Raw genomic sequence first — 26,159 nt, forward strand, 5'->3', positions numbered from 1 at the left:
CTGATCTCTTTGGGGTTCCTTTATTTTTCAAATTTCCTAAACCACGGCACCTGGAGGATGCTTACAATGGAGAGATGAGATCTTAGGTAGACACGTAGGTGCAGAAGTTACCTTCTGCCGGGGCCCCTGAATATAGATGACTGATTTCCCACCTCAGTGTCTCTCCTACAGCTGGCAGATGTTTCCCACAGGAAAGTGAATCCTCACATCCTCAATTCAGGCAGGAAGTGCATTTCCTTAGGGAAATGACATTGAACATGGTCTCCATGTCTGGTCAAAATACTGAGGCATGTGTTACAATTTAGCCTGATGGGATTTAGAGCTGGAAGAGTCTCCCTGAAAATCATTGACTTTCCACCTTCTTGGCCAGTGGCTTCCAGCAGGTTATTTAAATATTGCTCCTCCGCTGTAAAATAAGGGTTATCAGAGCTACATAATGGAATTGTTGAGAATTCACAGCATTTATGGAAACCAGGGCACGTAGAATATGCTCACTGAGTGACAGGCATTGTTACATTCATTCAGCATTTTAGTTTATTTTGATTGGTTTGAGGCTCATACGGGTTGCGGTTCACTCAGTTTGCTGGACAATGGAGTTTCCACGAAAACTGCTATGACATTTTCCAACACAAATCTATGGTCCATAGGCCTTAACTGCTCCCTGACAATAAAGTCGTCCATTTGCTTTTATAAGCTAATCTTTTCATCAAAATGACTTCAAGACCACACTCATCTTGTTGGAAATATATTAAGATGAGTTTGGCAAAAGAGAGCAATTTAGTGCAGTTCATGGTATCTGGATAAAGCAGAGATTGGCTCAAGAAATAGCTGGAGTATCATTTGATTATGATCTGCTCTGTTAACAAAAAGGACTTTGAATGTAGCCAGATGCATTAGTTATATCCTTTTAAGAATTATGCTTAAAGCAGATTTTCTCTGAAACACTTCAGTAGAGGTTATTTATTAAACGGTGGGTTTTAGCCTATAGAAGTCTCGCCAACTCTTTGACTTAAAACATCATGGCGCACACATTGGTCATTCGAGGGGGATGGACAACAATAACATTTTAAGGCGTCGTTTATTTTGTGGTGAGCTCTGAGGTCACTGAGTTAGGTCAGATTAGGCAAATCATCAGAAAAAGGGGAAATGTACCCAAGTGGAATGTTGGTGATGGCTGCATTGCCTCAACGTAAGTGATAGCATGGACCCGTCAATGATGGCAGTGAGCCCTTGCCACTTGCCAGGGTTGGGTAGTTCTTGTTTTTAAAGATTTATTTTATTTATTTATGCATACAAGAACTGGGGTATAGGCCAGAGGTGCAGGGGGTGAGAGGATTCACTAGAGGTAGAAGGGAAGCAGAACAGGCAGGTCTACGGAAATCCACTGCTGAGGGGAGCAGCGGCTGAGAGAGGAGAGGTCTGCTGTGCCATGTGGGTCAGCTCCCTGGCCGGGGATCGAACTCAGGCCGCAGTGGCTGGAGATAGCTTGATAGTACTGAGACTTTAACCCCTGCGCCACCGGGGAGGCCCAAGTTTGGGTAGTTCTTGATATCAACCATAGCCTCCCATTTAAAGAGCTTCTTCTGTTCTTGATGCTGTCTTGTGTGCTTTGCACATATATTCCTGTCACTCTGTCATCCCGTGACACCTAGGTCTTATTATTGCCACTTCCCGTATTTGGAAACAAGGTCCAGACCCATGAGCTGGCTCTTCCCGACCTGGACCAGGTGGCTCCCTGGCTCCAAGCCTCTATTACTGAATCCTGCATTTTTTCCCTCAAATCCTTTATAACTTGATTGAATTTACAGCTTGCTCATCACTATGATTTATATTTCTGGGCTTAATAAATGTCAAGGTAGTAAAATAATTGACATGAAAATGGTTATAGCAAATGCTTTATGAATAGATTGCTTTACAGTAGAGCAAGAAGAATCTAATAACTTTGTGTTTACTGTCAAAGGTGGTGCCTCATTGGACCTTAAAGCCTGTCCCCCTAAACCATCTAAATGGATCCTGGATATGACCTGGCTGAATTTGGTGGAACTCAGTAAACTTAGACAGTTTTCAGATGTCCTTGATCAGGTAACTTGCGCTTGGAATAAATTTGAGATAATGTGAAGAGCAGCTTCCTGATTCGTCACTAGCTACAATATTTGTGGGAGACAGAGGCTTCTAAGTATGGTCACTCTTAAAATGATATTCCCTGTTCTTGACCTTCCTCACAGCTCATTCACACTCTTGATAACATAATCCATCCACCAGATGATCCATCCACAGCAGACTGGCCTCAAAGGAAGAAATTATTTGCTTAGGAAGTTTAACTAACACTGCCCTGAGAAATATGTCAGCATCCGCTGTTGGAGATGCACAGTGGAAAACCATAGAGATTCAATTGCATTAAATGTTAGATGTGCTTACGAGGTTTGGCCTTCTTTTTGAAAATACTTTCGAGCAGCTTCCTAACACTCAACACCCTTTCCTGCCTCTGACTTCTATTCTTCCTCTCCTGCTCCTCCTCATACCCTGCCTTGGCTGGCCTTCTGGGTACGTGTCTGTCTTGAGACGTTATTATTCCTCTTTAATCAGCCAGCTCCTGATAAACTGTGTGTATGTCAGTATCATGGAAGCTGGGGAGAGAAAACTGAATTGAGACAAGCCAGGAAACAGACCGGAGAGAAGCAGCGTTGAGAGCAAGGTGGAATTATGGAATTACAAATGGAAGGCTTTTTACAGCCAGAAAATATTTTAAGGTTGACTTTCCCCGTTTCAGTTGCCCAGAAGCTTCTGTTCTATTTTACTTTTATGCTTTGACTAACAACTGGTAATAGTTGATACTTCTGTCATGTGCTTAGGGTACAAAATATTCTTTTGGACTAAATAACTTTCATTTGGAGGCCTTTATTTTTGCCATTTTTATTTTTTTACTTATTAAGCTAGCATCAGTTAACTACTCGCATGTGATTTAGGGCAATTGGTTCACCCCACTTCAGATGTGTGTTTCTACACCACACCCACCATGTAGGCACCCTTAGACCTCATCATGGGCCACTGGGTCCGTCCAATTGGGAGATTTTAATGTATGAGATACTCCTCCAGGGATGACTGCCAGTGCCATTTCCTGGACTGTTATTAGAGTAGTCACTGTTTTCTGGAGCTGGCATCTTATGTCTGAAATCCCTTCACATTATGTAATCTTTCATGATTGTAAGAGGTTGTTATTTTTCATTCTTGCATGATACTTTCTAAATATGACCCTGGAATGGTTTTTCCTTTGATTAGGTCTCCAAAAAAAAGAACATTTGGGGCTTTCATCAAGTGAATATACCAGAGTCCACAGATTGTATTTATCTGTACACATAATTTGTTTGTTCCATGTCTTTGAGATTCTTTCCCTTATAATGCTTGTCTCTCTGATTTTTTAAGCCTTAAAGGATAATAGAATGCATTCTTTTCCTCTTTATCAGTTGCTTAAAGGAAGCCTGTCTGATTATTCATTTGACGATGATACTAAGTGGTATATTTCAAATTACTGTGCACTAATAGAATATTGACCAAAATGCTTTTAATTCAATAATAAACATGTGTTAAATGTGTTCGTTGTATCAGAAGTGGCCCTGGATGTGAGGGAATGCTAATGAATAAGACTTGCTCCTGATCATGCCAGAAGTTCATGGGGCAAATAAGATTTCTGTAAATAATTAAAATGAGTTTCCATTGATTTCTTTGTTCTTTTCAAATGTGTTACCACAAAGGCATAGGAGAAATTAAAGGGCCTGGGACTCATCTTATTCTGAAACGTACCTGTAGGCTGGCATTAATGCAGACTGACTTCAGAGCAAATCACATTTGATTTTAGATTTTCAAACTTTTTAGTGCTAGAATAAAAAAGTAGCAAAGGGATGTCATTTGTACATGTCTGGCATGGTCAGAAGGTTGGATGACAAATATCTGTGAGCTCTTATTAAAAGAATTTTTCCATGGTGTGACATTTCTTACTGCCTGTGTTTCAGATATCAAGAAATGAGAAAATGTGGAAAATTTGGTTTGATAAGGAAAATCCCGAGGAGGAACCTCTCCCAAATGCCTACGATAAGTCTCTCGACTGCTTTAGACGCCTTCTCCTCATCAGGTCCTGGTGTCCTGACAGAACCATCGCCCAGGTGAGAAGTGCAAGAGAACACAGCTAGATTATTTTTCAGGAGAATTTCCTTTTAAATTTAAAGAAATATTTAAGAGGTTAATTCCAATGAGTATTTTCTTGAATGTTCCTATGTAAGTCTGTTTAGCAATAAAATGTTAAAAATGAAAAGGTGATGAATGGATATACTCAAGAGTACATGTGGACTAGGCAGTTTAATGATTTTTTAATTTTGTTGGGTCAATGGTACAATGTGAGTGAGAAAAACCTTGTTCTGGTTGGCTTCTAGCTGTAACATGAAGTTAGTAGATTGTTCATCTGTGTCATTTTGCTATCGACTTAGAAGTGATGTGACTACTCCAATTTCCTTTCATAAAACTGTGTGTCTTTAAGAAGGGAGACTGTTGGTTCCAGGGAGGAGAACAGTGTAAAGGAAGTCATGGACAAGTGTTGTCAAGCTGTGCGTCCCCATGCCATGATCATTGCCCCAAAAAGTGCCACAACCTTGGATGCAAAAAAGTAGGTTGGCTTAAAATTTTCTCAAGTGTGAGCCCAGCCTCCAGAAGACCCATCTTTCCAAAGACCTTTAATCTGTTGACCCACCATCATGGAAATTTACCCACTTAAAAGACTTGTCCTATCCTGCCGTCATGATTAGTCATGATTAAAAGTTAAACTCTCACTTTCCACACAGGTGGATTCCTCAAGGGCTTCTCCATATAAACCCTGCAGTAGCAGGAGGCTGGGTTTATAATAGAATGTGGGATGGTTTCCCTTGCCCGCTCCAGGCAGAGCATTAAAAACAAATGGAGTGAACCATTTCGAGTCCACTTAGGTCCTGTGGAATCGTGAAAACAACTAGATTCAGTGATTTATTGAGAAAAGAAAAATGAGTTCTGCAACTCCAGGCACTCAGATCACCCCTCCTTCAGTTTTTCTTTGCAACTTTATTTCTTTTATCCTGCCCAAATGAATTATCAAACAGTCTCTTGATTGAAGGTCCGTGTGAGTTTCGAGTTGTCTCTCTCCTCCCTCCTTCCTGCCTTCCTGCCTTCCCTCTTCTCTCCCGCCCACCTCCTCTCTCATTCTGTTTTGTCTCTTTCCTTTTTATCTTATTTTTTTTTAATTTGTTTATTTATTCACACAAGCACTGGGTACAGTCAGAAGCGCGGGAGGGTGAGAGAATTCACCAGAGCCAGAGCAGGGAGCAGAACAGGCAGAATGACGAAGTACACTGCTGGGGGGAGCAGCGGGCGGCAGGAGAGGTCTGCGCACCATGTGGGACCCTCCTCTGGTGGCCGGGGAGCAGCCGGGGATCGAATGAGCACTGCAGAGGCCGCGGGCAGCTTCACAACCCAGCGCTCAACCGCTGCGCCACCGGGGAGGCCCTTTTTTTATCTTATTTTGTTCATATAACACTTTATTTGGTTCAGGGCTGACATTTATGTCTCCCACGTGTTTCTGTAACTTTGTCATTTTCATCTTGGCTTCTGACATCGCTAGATTTCTGACATCCGTGACTTTCTCCACGACATCTAAAACTCCATCAGGTTGATACCAAGGGATTTAATTGCTTTGGAAGCAATTATGTGATGGCCTGTTTGTGTGGCCTGTGGCGTGGTCTGGTCTCTCCCTGGTTCTCGTGGGCCCCATTGTGACTTTTTTCCCCTTCTCCTCCAAGTTAGGTAAGGTTGGTGTCTTTTGCTTTGACAGTCATTGCTCCGTTGCTTTAGGGTTTCTTTCATATGCAACTTGGTGTTGATAAATTCTTTCAGCTTTTGCTTTTCAGTGAAGTTCCTTACTCTTCCTTCTATCTTGATTGGGTAGAGGATTCTGGGAAGTCGGAAGTCATTTTCTTTAAATGCTTTTATCTTTTTCAGGTCCCTTCATGCTGGTAATGTTTGTGTTGAACACCATGCTGATATGCCACCTGGTGTTCCCTTACAGGTTACCTTTATTTCCTCTTGACATTTTTAATATTTTGTTCTTATCATTGGTTCACAATAGCTTTATTATTATGCGTCTGTCCAGGATTATTTTGTTTGGAATTCTTTGGGCCTGTTGGATCACAACTTTGGTTCATTTCTCACATTGAGATGGTTTTCAGTCATTATTTCTTTAAATAGATTTTCTATGCTTTTCTCTTTTTCTTCTCCTTCTGGGATTCCATGATGTGGATATTATTTCACTTTAAGTTGTTCGAGAGAGCTCTTACACTGTTTTCATTAATTTTTCTCTACCTTGTTCTATGCTTGTGTTCTCCAGTATTGTATTTTCACATTCATAATTCTCTCTGTTGCCTCAATTTGTCTGCTATTAAGGCCCTGAATTATATTTTTAAAATCAGCTGTAGAGTTTCTTAACTCCATAACTTCTGAATGTAGCTGCCTCGTATCTTTATTTTGTTGTTGTTTTAGATCCCCTATTGTCACCATTAACGTTACCAGGACTGTTGTCCTGAATTCCCCTCCTGTCATGCTCTGCTACCCCACTGAGTTGGGGTTCCTTTTGGGGATTTTTCTGGGTTTTGTACTGTGTTCATCTTGCTCCTCATTTTTGATTTTGTATTGGTTTTAATTAGGATAGATTCTTCACTGTTGGCTTCACTGGAGGACTTGTCACAGGGAATATTAGGTATAAAAATGGACAGAGGCAATAGGCATCAAAGGGTCACCTCAGGTACACTGAGGAGTTAGATCTTGTAGAGTGTTGTAAAGTGGTGGGAGGTGCTGTGGATAGTGAACATCTCAGCTGGCTTCAGTAGTAGCCTTTTCTATTGGGACATCAGGTGCTATAACAGTTTTGTCTTATGAGCCTCAGATTCAAGCCAGTAATCCTTGCTCTGTGCCCCCACTTCGGCAGATCTCTCACAATGCACCCTTCATCCTGGGTGCCTGCTTGTGCACCCCAGTGTAGTGCTGGGTCTTAGGAAATGCAGTGTTGGTGTGTGCCCAAGGTAGTAGCTGTAGGGGGCTCTGCACCAAAGCCACTGCTTCCTCTTGCTGGTTGTACTGCCCCTATCACTCTAATCAGTTCACTTACTTCTCTGTTTCCTGCCCCTTTCAGTGGTGCTGATGATCTTATTGTGTATGCTGCTAAGTTTTCTCTGAGGCGCACTTTGGCTTTGCATGAGCTTTGTTAAGCATGTCTAGTGGAGGCGAGTCCAGTGGAGTCACTCTGCCACCATCTTATGGGAACAATACACTTTTGATGTGGAGCCAATTAGAGCCAATGGTTGTGACCCTCTTTGAGGGCATTTCTTTTCCAGGAACAGCAGTTATATGCCCAGAAAGAACCTTCAGTCATCCTCTCTATTATAAGCAAAATAGCCTTTCTTATAGTCTGTTTCCAGGGCTGGTACATAAAATTTGGACCATTGCCTCTTTAGGTCCAGTTGGTGAGCTAAGAATCATTTTCATATTTTTAAATGCCTGAAAAAAAAATCACAAAAATCATGATATTTTGTGATATGTGAAAATTAGATGGCATTCAGATGTCAGTGTCCATTTTATGGGAGCATGGACATACTCTTTTGCCTGTGGATTGTCTATTCTGCTTCTGTGTTACAAAGGCAAAAGTAGAGTTGTGGCAATAGTGATTGCATGTCCAGAAAAACCTCCAACATTTGTCACGTGGACCCTGATGTATGTCACAAAGCCAGTTAGCTCACGGCTTAGATGGAAATACCTGTGCCATGTCAGTGCTGAGCTCTGTGGCTGCATCAACCATTGTGAGCTCCTCACTGTCTTAGAGTGGCAGGTACTAAGAGAAGCTACACTGCCAGGCACATCCTGCAGTGATGGCAGGGGCCTTGTACTGAGAGCCAACAGCACCTGTGAAATGCCTTGGAAGTCCTTGATCACACAGCACACTGCCTCTGTGTGTGACCAACATGTACGTAGAGTAAACTTTTGGAGAAGTCAAAGAGCATGTCAGACAAGCTTTTAAAATACCTGCTAGAGGCCATAGAAAGATGTGTACACATTTATACTCTGGCTTGGGAATTTGACACAGGGTCTGGCCAACCTAAAGAAAATACTGAGATATGAAAATATGGCTTCCTGTGCTCCAAATTCAACTGGACTGAACTTAGCCTCTTCAGATATTCTCCCAAGGACTGAATCTAATAAAGGAGAAGAAGGATTCCTGGACACCCATCTCTGTGTGTGAGTGGACCAGGCACTGGTGGTTATTTCAGTGCCACCAGCCAGACCTGCCAATGAGGGCTTCCACTACCACTTCTTGGAACTTTGGGAAGCCAGGTGGAGAGCCTTTCCCCCCAAAACTTCTACAAGTAATTGCAATGGCAGGTAAACCTGTGTATGCTACCAAAGGGCATGCTTGTTCTTAATCTGCCATGATCTGGTGACCTTGACATTATAGGGAGGGACAATGACTTGAGAAGAAGGATCCCATAACAAATGTTCCAGACCTTTCTGAATCATCTGCTATGAATTTAGGCAGTGGGGATGCTCATCTGTTTTTGTTTCTTTGTGCATGTTCTTCTGGGGCAGGTTGCTTTAAAGAAACTTTACTCTGTAATGGGAATGATAAAGTTTGGGGAATATCCCCAAACCAGAGGGGGAAGTGGAAACCCTCTGGCATTTCACAGTCTAGAAACACTCAGCATCCATTTCCCCTCTTATAAGATTCGAGAGAAGATAGTTAAGTTGGAATATTCCCTTTTTGTAGCCACTCCCCTCCCGCACTCACCTGCAAGATGGCAACACGAGTGGGAGACATGACCCCAATTTGTTGACTCAGAGACCTGGCTAGAGCAGTCACTTTGGGGATAAGCAGAGCAAAGCTAGATATTCAAAATGGAGGAAGAGTCTGTATTACTGACTGAATCCGTCTTTGGGTATTTTAAGTCAAAGGCAATGGTGTAGCCATCTCTGTCCTCCTTTGTCCAGGTCTGCATGCAGCCCCTCTGATTTATTTATTTATTTATTTATTTTTTTTTGTCCTGCTATATTTATTTATTTTTTTTTTTAAATATTAAATTTTATTTTATATTCCCCATACAATTGCAAACGCCCCATTCTGACCCCAATCCTTCCCCTCCCGCCCCCCACCCCCCAAAAAGTGTCTCTGGTTCATAGTTTTTTTGTTGATTTTGATTTTCACTTTCTTATATTCATTTTCCTGGTCCCTTATTTAAGTTTTCTAGATTCCTGCTATGAGTGAGACAATCCGGTATTTTTCTTTTTCTTTTTGGCTTATTTCGCTGAGCATGATCCCTTCCAGTGCCATCCATGTTGCTGCAAATTGCATGTGTTTATCTTTTTTGAATGCTGAGTAATATTCCATGGTATATATGTACCACATCTTCTTGATCCAGTCATCTATTTTTGGGCATTTGGGTTGTTTCCAAAGCTTAGCTATTGTAAACAGTGCTGCTATAAACATAGGAGTGCAGGTGCTCTTTGGAATTGATGTTTCTGTGTCCTTTGGGTAAATACCTAGGAGTGGAATTGCTGGATCATATGGAAGCTCTATGTTTAGTAGGTCCAGAAATCTCCACACAGCTCTCCATAGTGGTTGGACCAGTTTGCACTCCCACCAACAGTGCACAAGAGTTCCTTTTTCTCCACATCCTCGCCAACATTTGTTGTTGCTAGTTTTTTTAATATGTGCCATTCTCACTGGTGTGAGATGGTATCTCATGGTAGTTTTGATTTGCATTTCCCTGATTACAAGTGATGTTGAACATTTTTTCATATGTCTGTTGGCCATTTTCATTTCCTCTTCAGAGAAGTTTCTTTTTAGCTCTTCTGCCCATTTTTTGACTGGATTATTTTCTTTGTTGTTGCTGAGTCTCATCAGCTCTTTGCAGATTTTTGTGATCAGTCCTTTATCATTAGTGTTGGGTGCAAAAATGTTCTCCCAGTTGGTGGGGTTTCTCTTTGTTTTTGTTATTGTCTCTTTTGCTGTGCAGAAGCTCTTTAATTTGATGTAGTCCCAGCTGTTTATCTTTCTCTTCACTATCACTGCTTTGGGTGATGTGTCTGTAAAGATGTCTTTGATGTGCAAATCCCGTAGTGTTTTCGCCTATATTTCCTTCTATGTATTTTATGGTTTCAGGTCTTATGTCTAGTTCTTTAATCCATTTTGAGTTGATTTTTGTGTATGGTGTGAGGTAGTGGTCAAGCTTCATTCTTTTGCATGTAGCGACCCAGTTTCCCAGCACCATTTATTGAACAAACTTTCTTTGCTCCAATGCATAGTCTTTGCTCCTTGTCAAAGATTAGTTGACCATAAATCTGTGGGTTTATTTCTGGATTTTCTATTCGATTCCATTGGTCTGTATGTCTGTTCTTGTTCCAATACCATGCAGTTTTGATGATTATGGCTTTGTAGTATAGTTTGAAGTCTGGGAGTGTGATGCCTCCATTTCCTTCTTTTTTTTTCAGTAGAGCTTTGGCTATTCGGGGTTTTTGGTGATTCCATATGAATTTCATCAATAATTGTTCTATTTCTTGAAGAATGCCATTGAGATTTTGATTTGGAATAGCATTGAATCTGTATATTGCTTTTGGTAGGATGGCCATTTTAATAATGTTTATTCTTCCAATCCATGAGCAGGGGATGTCTTTCCATTTCTTTGTGTCTTCTTCTCTTTCTTTTAACAGTGTTTTATAGTTTTCTTTGTATAGGTCCTTTACCTCTTTTGTTAGATTTATTCCCAAATATTTGATTTTTTTTGTTTCGATAATAAAAGGGGTGGTTTTTTTTGATTTCTTCTTCTTCAGATTTATTGTTTGTGTATAGGAAGGCTACTGACTTTTGCGTGTTGATTTTGTATCCTGCCACTTTACTGAATTGATTGATGAGTTGAATTAGTTTTTCTGTGGAGATTTTGGGGTTCTCTATGTATATTATCATATCATCTGCAAATAGTGATAGTTTGACTTCTTCTTTTCCTATTTGGATTCCTTGGATGTCTTTCTCTTGTCTTATTGCTCTGGCTAGGACTTCCAGTATTATATTGAAAAGCAGTGGTGAGAGTGGACATCCTTGTCTTGTTCCAGATCTTAATGGAATTGCTTTCAGCTTTTCACCATTGAGAATGATACTGGCTGTTGGCTTGTCATAGATGGCCTTTATGATGTTGAGGTATGTTCCTTGTATCCAAGAATTTCAAGGGCTTTTATCATGAATGGGTGTTGCACTTTGTCGAAAGCTTTCTCAGCATCTATTGATATTATCATATGGTTTTTATATTTCTTTTTGTTGATGTGTTGGATAACGTTGATTGATTTTCGGATGTTAAACCATCCTTGTGCCCCTGGAATGAATCCCACTTGGTCGTGGTGAATTATCTTATGGATACATTGTTGGATTCTGATAGCTAAAATTTTATTGAGGATTTTTGCATCAGTGTTCATTAGGGAGATTGGCCTATAGTTTTCCTTTTTTGTGTTGTCCTTATTCGGTTTTGGTATTAGTGTAATATTGGCTTCATAGAACGTGTTTGGTATTGTCCCTTCCTTCTCAATTTTTTGGAAGAGTTTGTGAAGGATAGGCACGAATTCGTCTCTGAATGTTTGGTAAGAATTCATTTGTAAATCCATCAGGTCCTGGGCTTTTGTTTTTGGGGAGGTTTTTAATTACCATTTCAATTTCGCTGCTTGTAATTGGTCTGTTTAGGTGTTCTATTTCTTCTTTATCTAGCTTTGGGGTGATGTAGAGTTGTAGGAATTGTCCATCTCCTCTAGATTGTTGAACTTGTTTCCATATAACTGTTCATAGTAGTTACTGATTATTCTTTTGATTTCTGCTGTGTCCGTTGTGATTTCTCCTCTTTCATTTATGATTCTGTGTATTTGTGCTTTCTCCCTTTTTTCATTTGTGAGCCTGGCTAGGGGTTTGTCTATTTATTTTATTTTTTCAAAGAACCAGCTCTTGGTTTCATTGATCTTTTGGATTGTTTTTTTAGTTTCAATTTCATTTATTTCTGCTTTGGTTTTTATTATTTCTTTTCTTCTACTGGTTCTGGGGTTTTTTTGTGTTCTTTTTCTAGATCTTTGAGCTTCGAGATTAGGTGTTTCTTTGAGTTCTTTCTTGTTTTTGATTGTGAGCTTCTATTGCTATATATTTCCTTATTATTACTGCTTTTGCTGCATCCCATACATTTAGGAGATTGGTGTCCTCCTTGTCATTCAATTCAAAGAATTTTTTAATTTCTTCTTTGATCTCCTCGTTAGTCCAGTGGTCTTCCAGTAGTGTGGCTTTTAATCTCCATGAGGTAGGATAGTTCCTTGCCTTCTTTTTATGATTTATTTCTAGTTTGATGCCTTCGTGGTCAGAAAAGATGGTTGGTATGATTTCAATCTTGGTGTATCTGTTGATGTTTGTCTTGTGCCCCCAGTATGTGATCGATCCTGGAGAATGATCCGTGTGCGCTTGAGAAAAATGTGTACTCCGTTTTTTTTGGGTTTAGTGTTCTATAGATGTCTGTTAAGCCAAATGCTCTAAGTCCTTATTTAGAGCTTTAGTTTCTTTACTTATTTTTTGTCTTGTTGATCTATCCATTGTTGATAGTGGTGTGTTGAAGTCTCCCACTACATATGTGTTTTCTCTGATGTCTGTTTTCAGAGAGGACAACAGTTGTCTGATATATTTTGGTGCTCTTTCGTTTGGTGAGTATATGTTAATGAGTGTTATTTCTTCTTGAAGTATTGTCCCCTTAATCATAATGTAGTGACCATTGGGGTCTCTTTTTATTTTTTGGAGTTTGAAGTCTGTTTTATCGAATAAAGTATAGCTGTTCCTGCTTTCTTTTTTGGCCCATTTGCTTGTAGGATTGTTTTCCATCCTTTGACTTTGAGCCTATTTTTATCTTTTGTAGCTAAATGTGTTTTCCTGGAGACAGCAAAAGGTTGGCTTTTGTTTCTTAATCCAGGCTGCAACTCGGTGTCTTTTTATTGAAGAGTTTAGTCCATTTACATTTAGAGTTAATATTGATATGTTAGCATCTGTATTTTGCCATTATTTTGTCTTTTCCTTTGATTTTATTTATTTATTCTTTTAATAACTTTTTTTTTTTTGGTCTTCTTTCGTTGTTATTCGTCCCTCTGAGGTTCTGGCTTTAGGATTCCTTGTAGTATTTTTTGGAGTGGGGGTTTAGTCGCAATGAAATTCCGGAGTTTCTCTTTGTCTGGGAAGGTCCATATTCTTTCTTCATGGAGGAAAGAGAGCTTTGCGGGATAGAGTATTCTTGGTTTGGCATCTGTTTTCTTGGAGTCTGTTGACTATGTCCCTCCACTCTCCCTTGCCCGTAGTGTTTTCTCAGAGAAGTCTGATGTCAGCCTGATTGGTTTTCCTTTGAATGTTATCTGTTTCTTCCCTCTTGTCAGCTTCATTATTTTTTCCTTGTCCTGGATTCTTGGGAGCTTTACTATTATGTGTCTTGCTGTGTTTTTTCCTTTCGTCGTGGAAGTTTGGTGTTCTTCTTGCTTCTTGTATATCAATTTTCAGCTCCTTCTTCTCATTTGGGAAGTTCTCTTCAATTATATCCATGAATATTTTCTCTGTTCCTACATCTCTCTCCTCTCCTTCTGGAATTCCTATAACTCTTATATTTCCTTTCCTCATGGAGTCAGATAGTTCCCGAAGTCTTTCTTCATTCTTTTTCCTTCGTACTTCTCTTTCCTTTTCTGTTTTGGTTCTTTTTATTTCTGTGTCTTCAAGATTACTTATTCGTTCTTCCATTTCATCTATTCTGCTTTCATTGCTTTTCCCAGAGTTCTTTAGTTCCTCCATTAATTCTTTGATCTCCTGCATTTCTCTTACTTCCCTCTTTAGGGACTCAATTTCCTTCTTCTGATCTATTACTTTTTTAATCATGGCAATTTTAAATTCTCTTTCTGGAAGGCTCAGAAGTTCTTCCAAGTTTGCTGTCGTTGCAATCTGGGGAGTGGTTTTCTTTTTGTGGTGTGCTTCTTTCCTGAGGAGTTTTTAGGTTGCGTGTGGTTCTTCTACTCCCTACTTTCTGTTTTCTAATTTGTCGTATGCGTTGGGACACTGTGTTGCTCGGACTGACTGACATCTTGGGTGAACTTCTCCGCTCCCCTCTGGCTCTTCCAGGAGCCATCTCTGTCTTCTGGGGGAGCTTTCTGCTGGTTTTAGGCAGTTTTTACTGAAGAAATGTCCCTGTTCTCAAATGGCGAAGCGGGATGCAGTCCCTGCGCCTCCGGTTTCAGGCACACTCTTCTGCGCACCCGGTCTGCCCCGGACGTGGGTGCCTGCTCCCTCTGTGGGCTCAGACTGCTGGTCGGAAGGGGCCTGGCGTGGAATAACTTCCCGGCTGGCCACTGGGTCCTCCAGAAACCTTCTGCCCTTTTCAAGCAGTCTTAAGAAATGTCCTGTTTTATAGGGTGTTAGTGACTTTTTTTTTCCTGGTCGCTAGGTGGCGCCAGAGATCTCTCCTATTGTCCTTGGGGGGCTGTTTTTCGCCTCCCCCCACCCCGTGGGACAGAGAACAGAGCGGGAATGGTAGGGTACACCTCAACAGCTTTGGGGTGCTGTGTCTGCCTTGTGCCCCACCGTCGTGGAGAACCCACGCCCCGAATTTTCGTGCCCCGGGTCTCAGTTCAAAGCCCTCAGGTCCAGGACGCGGGCTGTAGCCCAGTTCAGTGGCGCGGGAATGGCGCCTTTTGCACCCGGCTCCCGTGCCTGGGCGCCTGGTTCCTGCTTACTCAGGGAGGGACCTTCACCTCATTGAGGACCTCCGTGCGTCTCCCCGCAAGCCTAGGTCGTCTCCCCGCAAGCCTAGGTCGCAGGCGCGGGGACCTGGGCAGCCGCGATCCCGGTCTGCACTTGCTTTTCAAGCGCGCCAGGCGCGCCGCGTTTCCCGCGCAGGCTTACCGGCAGCCCGGGCTGTGTGCGCGTCTCCCGGGGTCTTTGTTCTTCTCTAATGGCGCCCGGAGCCGTTCGCTCACCGCCGCGGCGGATCCTGCAGGGTTCGCCTCAGCTCCCGTTCACGGGGTGTGGTGGCTGCAATAGTTCCTTTCCGCTCACAGTCCCGCTTGCTGCGTCGTTTGTTCTTGTTGGTTGTTTTGGTTTGTTGTTTCCTCCTCTCTGCGGGTCGGAGAGTGCCGCCTCTGTGGGCGGGGGAGGGGAGCAGGGTTCTGCGCTTCCCTCCCTTCTAGTCCTCTTTTATGGCCACTTTCTTCTTCGGGCAGTTCGCTGGCGTCACCTGTTTATCTTCCGTGTCCCAGTTCTCACTGGGACCTGCCGCTTTTCCTCCCTATTCACTTTTTTTAATGGGAGATCTTACTCGCAGCGTCTCCTCGCCGCCATGTTGCTCCGCCCCCCAGCCCCTCTGATTTAAAAAGCATGTGTCACCAAAGCTGTTTTGTTTTTCTCTGGGCACAGGAGTGGGAAGTTCGCTGACCTGGCCCCTAGGTAGAGTCCCATCAAGGCCGCCTCACTGAGGTCCACCTTCCCAGTCCTCGGCACGGTTACAGGTCATCATGTCTTGCCACACCATAGATATGTTCTGCTTGTATGTGAGAATGATCCTACTGGAGAGTTCCACCAGGTAGCAGAGTTTGGATTTTATTCCCGTGAAGGCAGGTGAAGATGTCAGAATAGGAGAAAAATTCTCTGTGAGGGAATCTAATTATTTACAAGGGGGAGCATATAGACAAAGGGTCATATATACTGTAATATTTATTGAGAAATATTGATAAATAGTAATTCCTTTATATTATTTATGAAAGGACTATGTTGTCGCTAGAATATTTTTATGTGTTTGATAATACAGTTGACAATGTCTGTGGTATAGTGAGCATGGATTTCAGTCAAAACAAAATTAACAATAAAAGGGATGAGTTACTGATGGGAAGAGTGGTGATAGGATTAGGTGAAAGTGTATGAATTAAATCTTTAAAAAATCTCATTCATTCATTCATTCATTCAATAAGTATATAAATTTCATTCAGTTAATAGTCATTTGGTGATTATCTATTTGATAATTAAATCCCAGGCATTGTGCTGTTTACTTGATTATTTGAATGCATTTCCCTTAAGGCCTCCTAAGGAAATTTTCCTGACATGTAAAATTCTCTGTACAGTCAATGAATCAGCCACCTCAGGTTCTGGTATTTTAACTATGATTGTGTATTTGGCAGGCCAGCCAGCCTCCCTGCCCGTAGGACAGGGATTCAAACAGACAGACCTACATATAGTCAAGCAAACAAAGAGGAAAATCCCGTTCTGTTTCCCTGGCAGGGACACTGGATGTCCTGCAACCACCTGTGGACGTGAATTTTGGACACCACACTGCGCGTTCTACATGAAGGCACCGGAATTAGTTTTGGTGACTATGTATGTTTTTGGCAGGCCCGCAAGTACATCATGGACTCCATGGGGGAAACCTATGCAGAGGGCGTTATCCTGGATCTGGAGAAGACCTGGGAGGAATCTGACCCTCGGACTCCGCTCATCTGTCTCCTGTCAATGGGCTCAGACCCCACGGACGCCATCATCGCCTTGGGGAAGAGACTGAAAATAGAAACCCGCTACGTGTCCATGGGCCAGGGCCAGGAGGTCCACGCGCGCAAGCTCCTGCAGCAGACCATGGCAAACGTGAGGCCAGACGTCTACTCTGTGTTCCTTTGTCCGTAGTCCAGGTTACAGAAGGGCCATGTAGAAAATCACTTATGAGTCATGAAGAGCTTAGTTGTACACACTGCATGCTGTTTACCAGAAAGGGTAAAGTTTGGTATCTAGAAAATTTTCATGGAAAAAACACATAAAATTTTCCTGCTAAGTGCGGACTTAGGGGAGATTGACCCCACAGAACATCCTATTTTGCAACCAGTTTGCGTGATATAGACACAACTGTACTTAGGCTAAAACATTGACAGTCACAGGATGCTGTTTGATCTGAATTTGAAACAAATAATAGTGTAACTAATCATTATGATTTCAGACAGGTAAGTTCAAATTTAAATGGAGCCTTTTAACCTTCAGATTATCCATGTTTTTTCAGATTAGTAGTTGAAATAAAATAAATCTTACTTAATCATTGGCATGCTTATAACTTGTCAGGGATAATAGTTTCTTAAACGTTTCATAAAGATGGTCTGTTGGAAGCTGTGAGGCAATGTAGGAGAAAGCAGTAACTCCCCAGGAATAACAACACGGGTGATCTCTTGGCAGAAAAAAATAAAATATTTGATACAGATCGTGGCGCTAACACAAAACAGCGCTGGCTAAGGGATTCCATGGTGAGGACTGAAGCATTAGAATCTCAGATCAGGACTCACCTTCATGTTGGAGAAGAGAACAAAGCCTTCCTGTTTATGATCATGTTTTATGTGTAAGTTCTGCTTTGTTTTGAAGTGTGGGCATGTCAACGAATTCTTCAAAGAGCAAAACCTACATGGGTTATTTAGCCAGCATTGCTGTCTCCTTCAGAAGAAAATACAAAGGGACGTGTGAAATTCCAAAATGATCAGTTTTATGTCATTCCAATAAGATGTTAAATCTGTTAAATCTGGTGCTTGGTTTGTTTCTTGGAAAGAAATATAAATAACTCAGGCTGCACTAGACAAAGCTAAATGATTCAAAGTTACAGAGTCAAGAAAAAAACACAAAATTATGATCTAGATATCGGGATGATTTTAGCAAAAAATATTCTGTAGACTAGATAGTCTGTAGATTGATATATCGCTTGACTGGAAGTTTTGTCTGTGTTGCTTTATCCAAGGATTCTTTTTATACTTATGGAAAAATTTATGCAAATGATAATTCTTATTTTCTAAGGCTTTCATTCTTAAGAGTGGTTAGTGCCCACAGAGAAGGTTGGACCTTATTCAAGGGAGCATTTGTGCTGGTGACAGGTTTAGGAACTCCACCGGAGAAGGGCAGTGGTAGGTCTCAACAGTCAGAGGGACACTTTCTTTCCCTGTCTTCTAGGTTCTATGCCCCTTGTGCAAAGTTCTCCAGGCCACATCTTCTATTGGATCTTCTTTGGAAACCAGTTCCCATCCTTCCAGCTTTCCTTAGTGGAAGCAGGCGCGTTGGGAGTGCTCAGATTTTCAGTCGTTTTGCTTAGCCCGTCTTCTTTCCCCCTTCAGAGGACGACCTCTTGTCCACTCTTCTTGAGTGTTTTGGGGGTCACATGATAAAATCAGGTACATCTCAGCTTTCCTCTACTGTCAGTTTAAGATTCTGTCCTTGAGTCTGTTTGAAATATTATTGCTATCACCTTCATCCTCACTGTCTATCCTCAGTTCATGCTAAAAAAAATATCTTTTCATGGTCACGTTCATAGAATGTGGGGAAGGGGCTGCATTAAGTGAATGTCTTCAACGAGGCATCTTTCCTCCAAAGTTCTGTTACCTCTTGCATTTCATTTCAGCTAATTTCAAATTCTACCTTAGAGGGTGACTCAGTTGGCACGCTGCCAAGCAGTGGGACAAATGTGTGGAAGAAGAAAAAGCTATAGCTCACCTCCCTTAAATATGGTATCCTTAAACTTGACTAGAATAGTCCAAAGTGGTTCGTGTGCATCTCTGTTAAATTTTAACTGCTCAATGTCTAAGAGCCTGATTTGTATATCCCTCTGACACAGGGAGGATGGGCGCTTCTCCAGAACTGCCACCTGGGGCTGGACTTCATGGACGAGCTGATGGACATCATCACGGACACTGAGGTCGTGCATGGCGCCTTCCGCCTGTGGATGACCACCGAGGGGCACAGGCAGTTTCCTATCACGCTTCTGCAGATGGCCATCAAGTTTGCCAATGAACCTCCCCAGGGCCTTCGGGCAGGACTGAAAAGAACATATGGTGGTGAGTCCAGGAACACTTCCAAGTGAAGGGGAGGTTTTGTACTTGAATTGTTTTCTTAAAGAAATTATAAAAACAATGAGCCGGAAGGTAGTTGTAGCAGATAGAGCTTTTGTTTCGCATGATGGGGTGAGGATAGTCCCCTTTGTCCTGTGGAATATGGGTGGGGGGGCAGTGTTAGGGCAGCAGAACCCAGAGTTCTCACCTCCTAAGTCTCCTCTGTTCCCAATATTCTTCTGCTTTGGCCTCTACTATTCTCTGGCTAGCCACCTGCCTTTCACGATAACACCTCAAATTGGTAATTTTGTCATGTCGGTCCTCGTGGTCCACACCTAAAGTGTGAAAGTAGCCTTTTCCAAGAGGACAGTCTGAATAAAAATGATGGTCTGCCTTTATTTAATGAAACCATCTGAAAAAAATCTAGGAGTTTTTTTTTGTGGAGTTGTGAATAAGGCTCAAATTCCTTTCTGTCTATACAGTAATGTGGGGCTAAAATAGATGTGGAAGGATGAGGGAAGCAAAAATACTTACCAAATAAAAGCATAATTTATTTATTTATATAATATAAAATATATGCACATATAATCATCATCACTATTTGGGGAATATACTCAAAGTGCAATGGACTTCTATATGTCCTCTAGTAATTAATATTCAATTGTTTTTAGTGTGTTTAGAAGCCCATTGCAACCTAAGTACAAGCCCCAATTAATAATGCTGTTACTATTTTACTAATAGTTGTAGTCATAGCGGTAGGGTAGTATTTATCTTCCTGCCATTATTCTTGTTTTTATCTCCACATTGTCTTGTTAATTTGGCAGGAAATTGACTCATGGTAGGAAGCCTATCCCTACCCCCATCTCTCCAGATATTTCAGAGGGAAATACACATGAATACCCAAAGTTAAATTGTAATTGCCAAATGAATGTAATAAAAATAATTCAAGATAAGGGAAGTGTAATGTAAGACATTTACAAAAATAATAACTTACAAAAGTAGCTGAAATTAAAGATCGTTGAGACGTGAGACATTTTTCACCCAACTGATTTGACAGGTGTGAGTCAGGACCTGCTGGATGTGAGCATGGTGCCCCAGTGGAAGCCCATGCTGTACGCAGTGGCTTTCCTGCATTCCACAGTCCAGGAGAGGAGGAAGTTTGGGCCCCTGGGATGGAACATTCCCTATGAATTTAATCAAGCGGACTTTAATGCCACTGTGCAGTTCATCCAAAACCACTTGGATGACATGGATCTCAAAAAGGTATTGTGAGCTTGGACCCTGGAGCTAATATGGCCACCCTGGTTGGGGTAAATCCTGTAAGATGAATTTCGGTGCTCACAAAGACATTAAATCATAGTGACTTGGTCAACTTGCCTTTGACTTCAGGTTAAAAAAAAATGATTATGATTTTATTTCTGAAAGGCAAGTTGATATGACATATAAGGCAACCAAAAAGGGCCTCTGAGATGGAAGGAGAATGAGTTCCCACTCATACTAACAAAGAAAAATGGATATCTAGATTACTCGAGAAGTGTGCTTTGTAAAGAACTGTCCCAATACACTCAATGAATAAACATTCTTTTTCTGTTGAAGTTAAAAGCACTTGACTGTATCAAGAGTCTAGTTCAAATCAGGGACATGAGTGACCCCTCATGGTTGCCTATTTAATTTTCCTTCTGCACTTGTCACTGATGAAGAATAAATGCATCATTGAATGAATGACATGGCTGTCAACAAACACATGGATCTTTTCTGGTAGGAAAAAGAAGGATGAGACCGGTCAGTTTTACACAATTATTCTATAAATTTTACCAGGGAGTCTCTTGGACCACCGTCCGCTACATGATAGGGGAGATTCAATATGGAGGAAGAGTCACCGATGACTATGATAAGAGATTGTTGAACACATTTGCTAAGGTTTGGTTCAGTGAAAATATGTTTGGACCAGACTTCAGCTTTTACCAAGGATATAATATTCCAAAATGCAGCACAGTGGACAACTATCTTCAATATATCCAGGTTTGTCAACTTCAGAATTGAACACATAAAGCAAATATCTGGCCATTTGATCTTTGCGATATTTATTTACACTGCATGTATTTTTTTAAAATAAATTTTGATGATGCCATCATTTGAATGGTGAAACTTCCACCATACATGATTTCTTTACGTTCACTTACCTAATAATTGAAATGTTTCTAATTGTTCTGCATGTATTGTTTAGTCTGAATCTCCATCCTCCTTTTCTTCTAATGCCTCTATAAAGACTATTCTCTGGGGGAGACGATAGAACAGATGTAGAACTGGGAACTTACATAAATCCCCTGGAGCTCCCTGCCCCTGAGATTTGAACTTCCTGTGTCATTAGGACAAAGGCAGCCTTCAGACACTGTCTCTTCTATTTTTCAGTCTACTTGCTTTTTCCTGTGACATCTATTCCTTAACTCTGGCCAATGGACAGTGTGTGAGCATCTTCAGGAACCCTGTTATATCAGAGCTTCCTTTCTCCACCTCAGTACCATTGACATTCAGGGAGGGACAGTTTGGGGTGTGTGTGTGTGTGTGTGTCTGTCTGTCTGTCTGTCTGTCTGTGTGGGGGTATTCCTCCCAGAGTGGAATTCTTCAGAGCGGTGCCCCCAACCTCCACATACTGGATGACAGGAGCAGCCTCTACTCAGTTGTGACTCCAGATAAATAGCCACTCCTGGAAGGAGTGGGGGAGGGGAAAACCACCCCGGCAGAGAATCATTGTTATAAGAAGGGGCAAGATAGATTTTTGACAGGAAATTTGAGGAAAAGTCTAATTTGTGCTTCAAAGTAACTACATTTTCTGTCTCTAAACCTTGAATTCATTAGGTCATTATTTAGTAATCCTTTTTGCTTCTATCTAAGATTTATACCAGAGCAAACAAACTAAAGCACAGCAGTCTCCAAGGGCTAAATATATCAGTATATTTAGAGGTGTTGTGTCATATAAATGTAATGAGTTTATCATACATAACCACCTCTGCACTTGTATTAATCCAAATCAACAAATATATTTGTCTTGACTGTACTATATGTGTCTTTAAATCATTAGCCCTGTATGAGAAATGCCCATGAAGGTATAAATTTACTTTTGCCTATACATCTACTTGCTTATACATGCTCATCTCACAGCTAATTTGAAGTCGCTCATAAGAAGACATTTTGTATGTAAAAAGGAATAAAATAAAGGAATCAAAGGGAGGGAGAATATGAATAAGACAATAATAAAGATAAAGATATAATTCACACAGAAGTGTTTGTCAAATTGTAGGTAAATTTTCTTTTTTTTCAAGTCTCTGAGGGAATTTTTGCCTTCCTAGTCTGCTTTAGTCTCTTTTTCTCTATTTTTTTGCTGTATGTTCTTCATCTCTGATTCTTCCTCTCTCAATATTTCTCTTTTCCTACTCTTTTTCCCCCTGGGAGAGTAGAGTTCCCCTCCTGCAGCCTAATAAGGGTTATAACTGCTAAGACTGCCAATTTTTGGCTTCCTAAAAGCATAGTAGCCATAAGTTATACAGTATTTATTTAAATGACTTTAAAATTAGCTTATACCTTCAGAAAACAAAATACTGACCCATCGCTCCCCTGTCAACCCATATTACATGTGACAGTGTCTCTTTGGTTAAGTTTGCTCAGGTGCAGACCCTGTAGAACCTAGAGCCTATACTTTGTTTCTCAGCATTACATTGTTTCTCGATGTTATTTTTTCCCCAAGGTAATATTAGATTCTTTTCTGGAGCAAGGTTGAGATTGTAGCCTGGCAAATAAGACATGCATGGTAAATGCTAGTAGCAATATTTTTATTTCCTAAGATGGTATCATTTAATTGGTACTTAGGTCCACAGTCTGTGCTAACCTGGGGTACTTGTTGTTCAGGGCTTGCCCACCTATGACAGCCCTGAAGTGTTCGGGCTGCACCCCAATGCCGACATCACCTACCAGAGCAAGCTGGCCAAGGACGTGCTGGACACCATCCTGGGCATCCAACCCAAGGACAGCTCTGGGGGAGGGGATGAAACCCGAGAGACTGTGGTGGCCCGGCTGGCTGATGACATGCTGGAAAAGCTTCCCCCAGACTATAGCCCATTTGAGGTGAGTGGATGACAGCCTGACCAAATGTCAAAGTGTATGATATTTTGGTTGGAGGATGAGAAAGAAATAAGGGTAAATTTTTTTTTCTGGAAAAAACAAGCAAAAAACACAACTCTAAAATATTCACTACCAGGAAAACCAGGAAGAGAGGTTTTTGTATCAACTAATACAGTCCTTTAAGGATATAAATAAAAAAAAAAAACTGCCAAGCATGTTAATTTCCATAATTACATGTGTGTTCTGAGGGATGAATTTTGCGTTTCTAGAACTTTCCCTTCAGATACTTCATACTCATTGTTCAAAGGAAAGTAATGTATTCAAAGAGTAAAGCACTGGATTATTACACAAGGTGTTGCATAATTTAATGCACACCTTAATATTTAGAGTTCCTTCAGTTAAAGGTATGTACATTTGCAACTTCATCTGATGGGTTTTGAGAATTGATTTGTCATATTAACATATTAGTAAGTAGAGAAACAAAATTCATGATATGAAAGTTAATTTTAAGATATTTTATTAAATATTGTGAAAGGATATACTTTGAGGACATTATAAAATTTTCACTAAAAGCAAAACTATGTGACTTCACATTGGCATGGTCTTTGGAGATGACAGAGACTAATCATGTGACACATTTGTCACAGGACCTCCGCTCTGCTTGGATTTCAAAAGGACACCTGCCTTGGCTTGTTCCTTGAGTATCCTATTACTTGTCACTAAGAAGGCCATTTTGGCTGGTAGTACTACAGATGAAGCTCAAGCACCTGTCTCCAAAGGAGTCATTTCCTGATCATTGTTTGGAGAAAATCAGCTCTGCCATCAGCTTTCATAAGCACCTTTCTTAAGCACCTATCAGAAAAAGGTGTCTCGCATAGACAGAGGTCATTCATGTCTAACAGTAGTGAATTGTTTACGAAGCAATAAAAATACCTATGCTATAATAATAGCTGTGTAAATAAACATGGTGGGCAATGACTTTTAGAATAGTGTTTTCTCCTTGTGCTGAATTTGTCAGTGTTTCCTTAGGCAGTTCAGCCTAATACAATAGCTGATGCATAGAAGACTCTCAGAAAAAACGTGTGAGATAGAAATGAATGGGTGGGTGGGCAGGTGGATGGATGGGTGCTTTGATGGAAAAGACAGAAAGCTTTTAAAATCCCATCTCGTTTCTTGAGGCCACCAGCAGGATGGTTTATGAATAGATATGTGTGTTTGTGTGTGCTTTAATGTGTTTAGGTTGGCAGAAAGAGAATAGTTCCCAATAAATGAGGTTGCAATTTGGAAGATTGCATGACTGTATGGTGGTGATTGTGTATTTTATATTCTTCTGTGAATTAAAGGTATCTGTTTCCTCCTTGTTTACTGGCAGTGAGAAAACAAAAAGCGTATTATTCATTAAATTGTGCAAGTTCATGCCTTTCCAAAAGTTTTAGGGAACCCATTCCATAAACATTGGTAGCTGACAATTTTTTTTATTTTAAAATTTTATTAGCCTTTTCTGCAAATTAGTATTTTTATCCCTTCTCAGACAAAGCAAGTACATTAAGCACTTGAACTCCACATATTCCATCCCACCGTTATGCACGGTTAATGCCATCAATTCTATTCCTCATGGATTTTAAACTCAACAGGCTGCCATTGTTATTATATGCAAATATCAATACTTTTGCAAGTTCTCTTTCCACGTATTTGCTCTTTAAGGGGAATAGTTGTTTAAGTTGTGCCGAATATCCCTACTGCAGGTAAAGGAGAGGCTGCAGAAGATGGGGCCCTTCCAGCCCATGAACATCTTCCTCAGGCAGGAGATAGACAGGATGCAGCGTGTGCTCAGCCTGGTCCGGGCCACCCTGACCGAGCTGAAACTCGCCATCGATGGCACCATCATCATGAGTGAGAACCTGCGCGATGCGCTGAATTGCATGTTTGATGCCAGGATTCCCGCCCGCTGGAAAAAAGTACGTTTCAGTTGATTACTTCTCTTAAACACTTTCTTGTTGTGAATAGGTGTACTTGGCAAGTGGGAAGCATCTAAGGGGATCAATCGCTTTCTAGCCCTGCACTTTTAGACTCTAAGTCGGGAAAGAAATTATTTACCAGCTCCCATATATCAAGTGCTCTTCTGGGCAATTAACGTGCGTTGCTTCATTTAAATCTTTCATTTTATTGCCCTCGATTTACAGATGCCAAACTTGAGGCTGGCAGAGCTTAAATCAAACACTGAAGAAGTCCTAGAGTCAGAATTTAAATCCAAGCTCTTGTGATCTCAAAACATATGTAATATAAACATATCACTTCTGGTGAACACTATAAAAAAAGGATAGAATCAGTTACCTAATTTTAAATTATGATCTTCCTGTATTGATTTTTAAAATGTATTTTTTTTTACCAAGTTATTGTTGGTTTTTGATACTGTGTATAATTTGTGTATAATTTACGGGAATAGGTTCACACCTTGATATATCTACAGGTTCCCCCCCCCCCCAAACCCAGCCTATTGTCAGTTTTTGGAATTTCAGTGTCTTTTGAAAAATAGACAAATTAATTTTTAAATTACTTGAAGCTCAAGTAGTATATCAGGAGGATCACTACCTTTATTTACACATAAAATACTGCAGTTACATAAGTAGCTGTAAACTGTGATTTGCTGATACCTACCAGTCCAGCCGGTGATACCATTAACGATCCATCTGTGCTGATAGGAATAACAGATAGAGGCCCCACGTGAGAATTCAGGCGCAGTGTTAAGGTAATGAATACAATTAATTTGTTGGTGGTAAAAGAACCTGTGTTTCCATTTCTGTTTCTTCATCAGAGGAAATAAAAGTACATTCTTAGGGACAGTGACTTCAGAAAATAATTTTTGCCTCATTAAAAATGATGAACGGAGGAAGGCTTGCACAGTGGATCATCCCTGGAATATATTAAGTGCTGATGAGCCCTGGGCACATTTATGTAAATAGAAATCACGTTGTATATTGTAGCCACTGAAAATGTAACCTAAGGAAAAATAGTTGAGACCTATTAATGTTGATTCAATTAATTGTTTTAATTGTTTTATCGTAGAATCGTTAATGAATAAATTCATCTGTGGAGGGTGA

The 26,159-nt window shown here is 40.8% G+C and overlaps 1 protein-coding gene across 1 annotated transcript in view; it reads left to right on the forward strand.

The window, feature by feature from the left end:
* DNAH5 (dynein axonemal heavy chain 5) overlaps positions 1-26,159 on the forward strand; it is a 187,602-nt gene that overhangs the window by 154,123 nt on the left and 7,320 nt on the right. The window contains exons 69-76 of the mRNA XM_037529755.2: positions 1,961-2,082; positions 4,011-4,160; positions 16,487-16,732; positions 18,726-18,945; positions 19,997-20,202; positions 20,758-20,961; positions 22,846-23,061; positions 24,804-25,016. Coding sequence (XP_037385652.1) covers positions 1,961-2,082; positions 4,011-4,160; positions 16,487-16,732; positions 18,726-18,945; positions 19,997-20,202; positions 20,758-20,961; positions 22,846-23,061; positions 24,804-25,016 — 1,577 coding nt within the window. The remainder of the gene's footprint in view (positions 1-1,960; positions 2,083-4,010; positions 4,161-16,486; positions 16,733-18,725; positions 18,946-19,996; positions 20,203-20,757; positions 20,962-22,845; positions 23,062-24,803; positions 25,017-26,159) is intronic.

This window comes from Talpa occidentalis, unplaced genomic scaffold, assembly GCF_014898055.3.
Source record: "Talpa occidentalis isolate TD23 unplaced genomic scaffold, MPIMG_talOcc4v2.1 talOcc4.6, whole genome shotgun sequence".
In the NCBI taxonomy this organism is placed as follows: domain Eukaryota; kingdom Metazoa; phylum Chordata; class Mammalia; order Eulipotyphla; family Talpidae; genus Talpa; species Talpa occidentalis.